The 10,179-nt window shown below is 56.3% G+C and overlaps 1 protein-coding gene across 1 annotated transcript in view; it reads right to left on the bottom strand.

The window, feature by feature from the left end:
• KCNIP3 (potassium voltage-gated channel interacting protein 3) overlaps positions 1–141 on the bottom strand; it is an 85,474-nt gene extending 85,333 nt beyond the window's left edge. Inside the window, exon 1 of the mRNA XM_060117052.1 lies at positions 127–141. Within this exon, the coding sequence (XP_059973035.1) occupies positions 127–141 (15 nt within the window). The remainder of the gene's footprint in view (positions 1–126) is intronic.
• Between the last annotated feature and the right edge of the window lie 10,038 nt (positions 142–10,179).

The following is a 10,179-nucleotide window of genomic DNA, read 5'->3' on the forward strand; positions in this document are numbered from 1 at the left end:
TCCAAGCTGGAGGAGTGGGTTGAGAAAGACGTTAAAGGCCACCGTGGGGCTCTGTGCACCCTGTGCTCCCACACACACTCCCCACCAGCCACACCAGGCTGCTCTGTGAACACACCCCTTCCACACTTGAGCCCTGCTCATGCTTTAAGATCCCGCTAGCAAGTCACCTCCCCCATGAAGCCCCCCTGGCTTCTAAAGCTGAGGGAGTTGGGTCTGTCCTTGCATCGATAGTTCCACAACAGCACGGACTGTGAAGTGGGAATTTGCTGGAAGAACTCCCGATTGAAGGCAGGGTCTATGGGCAGGGTTTCCCCCACTGGGCACCCTGGTCTGTTACGTGATGGGGTCCCTGGAAGGAGGGAGGTGAGGGTCCAGACTTGCTCATCAACACCCCTGACCCTGGCACGGGCCTGGTTGTCAGAGCCAGACAGTCCCTTAGAGATCACAGTCCAAACCCCTCACTGACTAAAGCCCAGAGAGTGGAGCAGATCTGCACAGGGTCACACAGCGAAGTTGGCCTCCTCACTTCACGCCAGAGCCCTTGATCTTTTTTCACCTGGAGGCAAATCAAGGCCGCATCAAAGGCCCGAGGACCTCCCCAGGAGGGGGCACATGGATGCAACCCACTACTGTACTCTGTGCAACCATCTGAAGAAACGACTCAAACAACTGATGGGGGAGGGACTTCCCTGGTGGTCCAGTGGTTAAGACTTCGCCTAATGCAGAGGGTGCAGGTTCAATCCCTGGTCCCCTGGTCGGGGAACTAAGATCTCTCATGCCTCACAGCCAAAAAGCCAAAACATAAAACAGAAGCAATACTGAAACAAACTCAATAAAGACTTTTAAAAAAAACCCCAAAAAACAAAACTGACGGGTAGAATCTTGGAAGAGGGAGCTGTGGGTGGGATGTTAAGATGCCGGGCTGTGAGTGTGGCTAGGGAAAGGACAGCTCGGGGTCACAGTGGAGGCCCGGAGTGGTGAGAATTGTTTTCCTACATCAATATTTTGAGCACCCGCACCTGGCCTGCCAGTGGCCCACCACCCTCAGTGCCCAGGCCGGCAGCAGGATGGCCCTCTGGGCATCTGTTGAGTCTGGTTTGCTGCCCTTGTGCTTGGGGCGGCTGTGCCATAGGTGTGGCCTGGCCCGCTGGGTCGCTGCCGCAGGTAGCCCCAGGTCCATGGTACCCAGGATGTGCGGTCTGAGCTCCGGACGTGGGAGAAAGCAGCGCACCCCCGTGGGTACCAGTTCTGAGTGGGTGGGTTGACTGGCCAGGACAATGGCCAATGGGGTGACGGGTTGGTGATGTCCCTCCAGGGTTGTGGGGTGTCACGTGGGCTACATTTGTACAGTCCTGAAGAGTATATGGGTGTCTGAAATAAATCACAAACAGATGTACATTCGAGCAAGTTCTGCAGATGCTGAGACCCCAGCGCAGCCCCTGCCTCGGTCAGGTTCTCAGGTACAAGGAACAGAGAGACGGACCCAGGCTGATGGTAACTGGAAAGGAATCAGCAGTGGGGAGCCCAGGCCGGTCCTCCCCGGGAAGGACAGAGAGCCCAGGCTTGGAAGACAGACCAGAGCAAAAAGCAGGCTGCTGGATAGCCAGACCTCAGCCATGCTCACCCACAGGACAGCAAGGGGACCTCCACTGCTGCTGAATAACCCGACCCCGGGGCTAGCACTGCCATCCCAGGGGCGCTGGGCCTGGGACCCCCCACGGGTGTGATGGCCCTGCTGCCCCTGGAACCTGGAGGCTGCTGCGGGGGGAGTCTCGGTTGAGGCCCTAGCTCCAGGTTCAAGGTCAAGAGCAGAGGGGTCACATTGTCCCAGCCCAGGTCATATGCCTAATCCCTGGCTGCAAGGAGAGCTGGGAAAGCAAGCTTCTGGCCTTTTAGGTTCTTTCATGCCCTCTAGGGAGGCTTTCCTGACCTTGAGGAATAAGAAAAACCCTACAAATATCCCCTAAATTGTGGAGTTTGTGCGAATGCCCAGGTGAGGGGAGGCTGGTGCATGGCCTCCTGCAGGCTCTGGTTAGGAGGGAGAACTGTCCAGGTGCTGAGCTGGCTCATGACCCCATGAGGCCCGTCCACATTTGGGGCTGGGCGACTGGCCTCCTGGTCAGCTTTCGGTGAAGTGGCCGTCTAGACAGGACAACACCCAAACCCCTGATCCTGACTTTCAGGACCTTCCAGCCAGGTCCCAGCTGCCGGTTTTCCCTCCTGAAGTCATCACCCCCACAAGCCACCTCCCCAAGACACACCCTCGGTGGCACCCGCCACATTCCTCCTCTTCTCCAAGGCTCAGCTTGCCAATGGGGGGGGGTGGTTAGTGGTGCCCAGAGCTGCAGTTAGGGTGGGCACTCACCATCCCAATGGGGCAGAAAGAGGGGGTGAGCGGGGGTGGCTAGGGGCCCCAGGGTGCCAGGGATGCTGAGGGAGGTACCCTATACACACGCACGTGCATCCACACACATGCACACACATGCACACGCACCCACACACGCACATGCACACACACGCAGCCCATCCACACACACATGCACGCACACGCACGCACATGAACACACATGCATGCACGTGAACACACACGCACATCCACGCACACACGCACGCACATCCACGCACATGCACACACATCCATACACACGCACACGTGCACACAGGCACTGCCCAGGCTGTCAGAGAGAGAGACCTTCTCCATTATTAATGATCTGCTTCAGCAGAGAAATGGCCTCGATGAATAAAGTCTTTCTTTCGGTCCAGGAGGCGGGTAGGGGGAAGTCAGGCAGCTGGTGCTTCGTTATTTCCTGAATTCTTTGCTGTAGGCTCTGAATATGGGCTTAGGAGAGAACATCAGAGGGAGAAACTGAGGTGGCCCTCAGCATCCCAGGCAGGAGCTGTCTGTAGGGACCCCACCCCCCATCTCAGCACGGCGCTGGTGCTGCTGGCAGGGGCCGCCCTGGCAGAGCCTGCGGCTAGTCCTGGGCACTCTGTCTTGCAGCCAGGCCTGAGCTGACGTGGAGAGACCCAGCTGGTGGCCCAGGGTTCTGTCCTCCTGGGATGGCTGGGAGGGCCCACAGGGCGGGGCTGAGAGCCCCCCTCATGCATGTCTATTCTGGGCCTTAAGGTCACCTCGTTGTCATGACAACCCCAGGAGGTTGGCAACACCATGCCCATTCTAAAGATGAGGAAACTAAGTCTCAGAGAAGCTTGGGGGCATGCCAGGGTCACACTGCACTCATGGCCTCCTGGTTCCAAAGTTCAGGCAGTCTTGGCCACAGGCTGTGCTGCTTAGCTTTCCTGGGCCAGGCCCCTGACAGGCCTTGGAAGATGGGGAGGGGCTCCCAAGCCCCCCAGCCATGTCAGAGTAATGGTTTACTAATATCCCAGGCTAAGGAGTACCCCTCCTGGTGGAGAGGGTGGACGAGGGTGGAGGAGCCCTGGGCCATGTCCTCCAGCTGGCTGAGGGCCAGGACCCCGCTGTGAGGCCCACAGGCAGGGCCTGGGATGGCCTCCCACTTGAAATGGGTGAGGGGGTCCTGACAGCGAGGAGAGGGAGGGCCCACAGGGGCTGGGCACGAGCAGGGCCACACAAATGCCAGGAGGGGCCGAGGCCCGTGTACTTGGCCCATCAGAAGCTGGGGGAGGGAGGAGGCCGGGGGAGTGACCACCGGCTCATCCTCAGGACTAGTTGACACTCGTCTGTCTGAGGGACGGTCTGCCGGGGCCGTCAGGGAACGGTAATGGCCACTCCACTCCCTCCTCCTGAATAGGGGGCTCTCGGGCATCGAAGGGGGGAGCCCCGCGAGGGGACACCACCTCGCTCCCTGACGCTTCTGTGCAGGGAGGTGACAGAGTTGACGAGGCCTGGGTTGCTGAGGAGACAGCAACAGAAATTAAATCCCCGGCCAGCCTGCTTTGAGGCCCCCGTGGCTTCTGCTGCGGGCCTGCAGAGCCCTCCGTCAACCCCGCCTGACCCTGCGAGTCCATCGCACCTCCACTGCCCGCCTCAGCTGCTCTGCGCGTGCCCGCATGCCCGGCTGGAGCACCGCACAGCTGTGCACCTGCTGCTCCTCCGCCACACACTCCTCCCCGCACCTCCACACTCCTCCCCCGGCCCCTGGACACGCCTCCCCCTCCCCCTGCACACTCCTCCCCCTCCCCCTGCACACTCCTCCCCCCTGCGCACTCCTCCCCCCGCCCCTGCACACTCCTCCCTGCACACTCCTCCCCCCTCCCCTGCACACGCTTCCCCCTCCCCCTGCACACTCCTCCCCCCTGCACACTCCTCCCCCTGCACACTCCTACCCCCTCCCCTGCACACTCCTCCCCCCCACACACTCCTCCCCCTGCACACTCCTACCCCCTCCCCTGCATACTCCTCCCCCTGCACACTCCTCCCCCCTCCCCATGCACACTGCTCCCCCCTCCCCCTGCACACTGTTCCCCCCTCCCCCTGCACACTCCTCCCCCCTGCGCACTCCTCCCCCCTACCCACTCCTCCTGTACATTCTCCCTGTCAGGCCTCAGTCAGACCAGGTGATGGGAGACCCCACTCTCTAGGTTGCCATTCATCATCCATATCAACACCTGCTGTGCTTCCCAACACACTGCTTATGAACCTACCCTATTTATTTGTTTCCTGGTGCATTTCTTTCTTTTTCTCCTGGAATGTCAGCTCTGAGAGCTGGCCCTGGCCTGCTGTGTGCGCTGCTCTTCCGCATCACAGAGTCCGACACCCAAGAGACCCTCACGTCCAAAACTCAACAGTAAAAGAACAAAGCATCCAGTTAGAAAATGGGCAAAAGACAGCCACAGGCATTTCACCGAGGAAGACATGCAGGTGGCAAATAAGCCCATGAAAAGTTGTTCCACATCATTAGCCATCAGGGAAATGCAAATAAAACCATAAGGAGATATCACTCGTACCATGGGAACGGCTAAAATCTCAAAAGGTCACATACTATATGATTCTATTTATACAACATTTCAAAATAACATTTTAGAAATGGAACAGATTAGTGGGCCAGGGGTTCAGGATGGGGGGAGGTGGGTGTGGATATAAAAAGACAACACAAGGGGTCCTCGTGGTGATGGAACTGTTCTGTGCTGTGACTGTGGTGGTGGAAACACAAATCGACATGTGATAAAAGTGAGCAGCACTACACACACACATGAGTGCATGTATTATAAAACTGGGTAAAGGGTATTTAGGGGCTGTTTTATTTTCTTTTAGTTTACATCTTTATTGGAGTAGGATTGCTTTACAATGGTGTGTTAGTTTCTGCTGTATAACAAAGTGAATCAGCTGTACATACACATATATCCCCATATCTCTTCCCTCCTGCGTCTCCCTCCCTCCCACCCTCCCTATCCCACCCCTCTAGGTGGTCACAAAGCACCGAGCTGATCTCCCTGTGCTATTCAGCTGCTTCCCCCTAGCTATCTATTTTACACTTGGTAGTGTATATAAGTCCATGCCACTCTCTCACTTCGTCCCAGCTTACCCTTCCCCCTCCCCGTGTCCTCATGTCCATTCACTATGTCTGCGTCTTTATTCCTGTCCTGCCTTAGGGGCTGTTTTATTTCTTACAACTGCAAGTGAGTCTACAGTGATCTCAATAAAGTTTCCATTAAAAAAATACTCTCGTACATACAAAAAAAAAAGAATACTTAAAAAATACAAACACACACAAACTTTTCAATAAATATCCTAAAATGCCCCGGTGAAAGCCCCCTAATGCTCTCGCCATAATTTGCCTGAGACCTTCTCCCCGCCTGCTCTTGCCTGATGCATTTAACAGCGGATGGAGCCATCCCTCCACCCTCCATGGGCCTCAGGGGATGGTCAGAGTTGGGTGGCAGAGACCAGTGAAGCCAGAAGATCTGGGTCCTGAGGTCACACAGCGTCCCCAGCAGTACATCTGGCCATGTAAGCATTGTGGGCCAGGTCCCAGAAATGGCCCTAGGCTGGCCCCAGGGACCTGCAGTCTCCTCGGAGCCTCACAAGGTCCCCTCAGGGCAGGGGCTGCAGGTGGTCTGAGCCATTTCCGGCCACTCACCCCAGACTCGCAGCTCCTGCCCAGCCAGTGGGGTCCAAGGGCAGGTCTCAGCTTCCTTCCAAGTCCCCGGGTCTGTGGGCAGCAAAGGAGGGACGGAAAGGACACTGCACTGGCGATGCCCCTACTTTCCAGCAGGTACTGAGCTGGGTGCTTTATTTAACGCTCACACCAATCTTTCGAGGTTCCGTAGGCCCTCCTGCAAAATTGCCCAGCTGAAGCCCAAATCCTGTAATAGGACTTTCTCACACCCTCTCACCAAGCTCACCACGTTACCCGTGGTGTGTGTTCTCTCTCGGCCAAGGGCAACAAGGAGTCAACCAACTTGTTCACCTTCAGGTGTGTCCTGCTGGGCTTTGGCTGGAGGGGGTGGAGCATCTGGGAGAATCTCGTGCCTGGTACAGGGGATGAGTTAGACTCTGGGTGCCCGTAGCATCCCTCTAGCTCCAGCTCTGAGACTCAGCAGCCCACATAGTGGGGGAGGGTGGGAGGGGCTGGAATTTAATGCTGTTGCTTTGTTTTCATGGCGTTGTTATGGTTACCTCAGCTACTAGCTGTCCTTTTACGATAATGATTTACAGATTCCCTTTTAAATGAACTGACTGAAATTTAAAATGTGAGTTAATTTAAAGGAAAAATAAGAAACAATAGCACAGGTTGTGGCAGATAAAACCAGATCGGGGGCTTCCCTGGTGGCACAGTGGTTAAGAATCTGCCTGCCAATGCAGGGGACATGGGTTCGAGCCCTGGTCTGGGAAGATCCCACATGCCGCGGAGCAACTAGGCCCGTGAGCCACAACTACCGAGCCTGTGCGGCTGGAGCTTGTGCTCCACAACAAGAGAGGCCGCGACAGTGAGAGGCCCGCGCACCGTGATGAAGAGTGGCCCCCGCTCGCCGTAACTAGAGAAAGCCCTCGCACAGAAACGAAGACCCAACACAGCCTAAATAAATAAATAAATAAAATTTAAAAAAACAAAACAAAAACCAAATCGGTGAAGGCAGAGTACAAACAGCTAGTAAATTTGGAGTCTGATCACGGACTGAGGTGTCCCGTTCAGTGACCACTCCCTGCGTGTGACTACTGAACATTTGAAATGGGGTTAGTCCAAACTGAGATGTGCCATCAGTGCAAATACACACTGGGTTTCAAATCCTTCTTCGTAGAATGTAAAATAGCTCATTAATAATTTTTATATTGATTACACGTTGAAATAATATTTACATTGGGTTAAATAAAATATATTATTAAAAATAATTTTTTTTTACTTTCTTTAATGTGTCCGCCTGACCATTTAAAATGATACCTGTGCCTTGTAATGCACTCCTATTGGCCAGCACTGTTCTAGATGGTTCTCAGAGCCGCCAGTTGGGGGGTTTGGGGCAGCCTCCCACTGCCAGGGCACACCCTGACCCCAGCTCCCCTTTCCCACCCAAGTCCAGGCTAGTGTCAGTCAGAGCTGTTTCAGAAAGGTGGTCTGGTGGAGTGTGGAGGAAAACTGGGGGACAACGAGGCAAGTGGTTAACTTGGGGGGCTGCCCAAGTTGAGGGGACGACGGTGGGAGGGTTGAGCCAGGCACAGGCAATGGGATGGGTGGTGGAAATACAAGTGTGATGAGTATTTAGGATCTGCTGTAGGTGTAGGTAGTGATGGAGGGGTCAAGCTGACTTCTCAGTAACTGTGACACTATCACCATGGAGATGGGTACCGGAAGCGGAACAACCCCTCATGCCTTCCAGCTCCCCACACATATGGTCCAGATTCTCCACAAGGATACTCCATTCTCAACCATCATCTGAGAGTTTTCACCACCCCATAGAAAAAGGCCAGATCACTTTAAACAAACCACTGGCACCTGGACCGGGACATCCCACCTGGTGGCTCCTCAGCCCCAACAGGCCCCCAGAAAGGCCAGTAGTCCACAGGGTGGCTGCCCCTGCTCACTGCCCCATGCCCAGCGTGCACAGCTCCGTCCTGTGGAAGCCCATCTGGTCAGGCCGTTAGGGGCACTCCAAGGCCAGACCATTGAGCAGCTGGCTCAGCTTCTGTGGTTCTCGTCAGCTGGGCTCCAGAGAACCCCCAAAGAGTATCTCAGAGAAGGCTCGGCAGAGGTGACCTGTGGGCACGTGGCAGCCTTTGGGGCGAGAACATCCAGGCTCCCTTCCTCAGAGGTAATGTTATTGAGTCAATGCATATGCAAAAGGCACAGCTAACTTCTCCCAAATGTTTACAGGCATTTATGCAGGAGACACAGCATGAACAGTTTCGTAAGAGCCACCAGGACCCACTGGATGCTGGTTCAGAGACACACTTAGCTGAGGAGGGGGAATTTCAAGCTGCTTGATGTTATTGCAGTCAGGACAGTGGGAAGAGGTCTGTGGTCAGCCAGACAGGGACTTGATTCCTGGACCCTCACCTCCTGGCTGGGCCACCTTGGACAGAGTACTTGACCACCCTGATCCTCAGTTTGCTCATCTGTAAAATGGGGATAATAACAGGGCTTCATGGGACCATGGAGAAGGTTAAACAAGGTGACATATACAACCCCCCCAAGCAGGAGTGATTAGCACTATTCTTCACCCTTCTGATGCTCAGTGCAAGGGGCAGGCCAAGCCCAGGGCCCAGTGACATCAGCGGGGACACCCAACTCGCTCCGCTCAGCTGGCTGCACATGAGAATCACCTGGGAGGCTTCCCCATCTCTGCCTGCCCGGGGGCTGCATTATTGACTCAGTGGGGCCTGTGCTGCTCTATTTTTATAAAGCTCCTCAGCCAATCTGAAAGTGCAGCTAAGGTTTAGAGTGCTTATCCCAACGGAGAGGAAACTCTGGGCCTTGTCTGTGGGAGGAAGGACTCTGGGGTTCGCAATCTCCCTCCTTCCCGGGGTGGGGGGGAGGGCGGGGCGGGGCTGGGGCTGCCTCGAGGCCAGAGCCTGGGCCAGTGGGGACGTGTAGCCCTGCTGAGCTGTGGGGCTGCCTGGCGCCCTGACCCCATCCATGGGTGCTCCTGCAGGCAAGCTCACTGAGCGCCCACTCATCTTTGCTTGCTCTATTTCCAGCACTTGGGACAGATGGCAGGAAGTGGCAATGGGCGTTGTGTCGTGCGGGCCCCAAGGATTTGGGATGGGGAGGCTTCGGGGAGCCTCGATTCTCCTTCCACCCCTGAGCACCAACAGATACGGGCCAGGCGCCCTGCCTCCTGAGAGGGGAGCTGAGATCGTCACGAGTCCCTGAAGAACACAGGCGTGCGCGCGCGCGCACACGCACACACACACACACACACACACACACACGTGCGCGCGCCTGGGTGCCGCCCCTCCCAGAGCACTGGAGCAGGGGAGGGGAGGACTGGCTTGTCCCTGCCCTGCCTCTCATGCTGCCACCTCGGCCAGGACACTAGCTCTTCACCTGCCTTCTGCTGCCCAGGCAATGAGGGCTTCTCATCGACCCAGGGGTGGACTCTGAGCTACTCACTGACAGCATTCTCCCGTCGGGGTGCCCTTCCCAGGCTCTACTCAGTAATTCCAAAATGATAACGCTGACACTCCAACCATTTACGGAGCTCTTGCAATGCGCCAGGGGCTATGCTCAGCGGGTTGGTGTAGGATCCTATGTATCTAGGAGGTCGATGATATTTCCTCCTGGAAAACGAGGAGACCATGGAACAGGGGAGCTAAATAACTTGTCTGAGGACACACAGCTAGGGCAGGAGGGGGCTGGGACTGAGTCCAGATCTGCTGATGCAGAGCTGGGCTAACAGCTGGTGAGGCGCAGCTGTGTTATCTCCGCAGCCACCTTCGCTCCTGGCCGGGCTGGTCAATTACAAATAGCGGGGGTGGGCCTTGTGACAGGCCAGGAGGCATATGTGTGGGGCGGGGCGACATGCACCACAGCATCCTGGAGCTGTTGGTGGTGGCCTCCCCACCTCTACACCCAGCCCCCACTGCTCAGCACAGGGCCCGACCTCAAGTGGGGGCCTGGCAGAGGCTATGAGTGCATCTGAGGCTCAGATGGGGTGACTGAGGCCCAGGGAGGGGATGGACCCTGCCCGAGCTCACGGAGTCACTTGGGCAGGGTTGGGGTTAGAATTTGGCTCTCTGGGCTCACTGCCCAGAGTGCCCAT

Source organism: Mesoplodon densirostris, chromosome 14 (assembly GCF_025265405.1).
Source record: "Mesoplodon densirostris isolate mMesDen1 chromosome 14, mMesDen1 primary haplotype, whole genome shotgun sequence".
Classification (NCBI taxonomy): domain Eukaryota; kingdom Metazoa; phylum Chordata; class Mammalia; order Artiodactyla; family Ziphiidae; genus Mesoplodon; species Mesoplodon densirostris.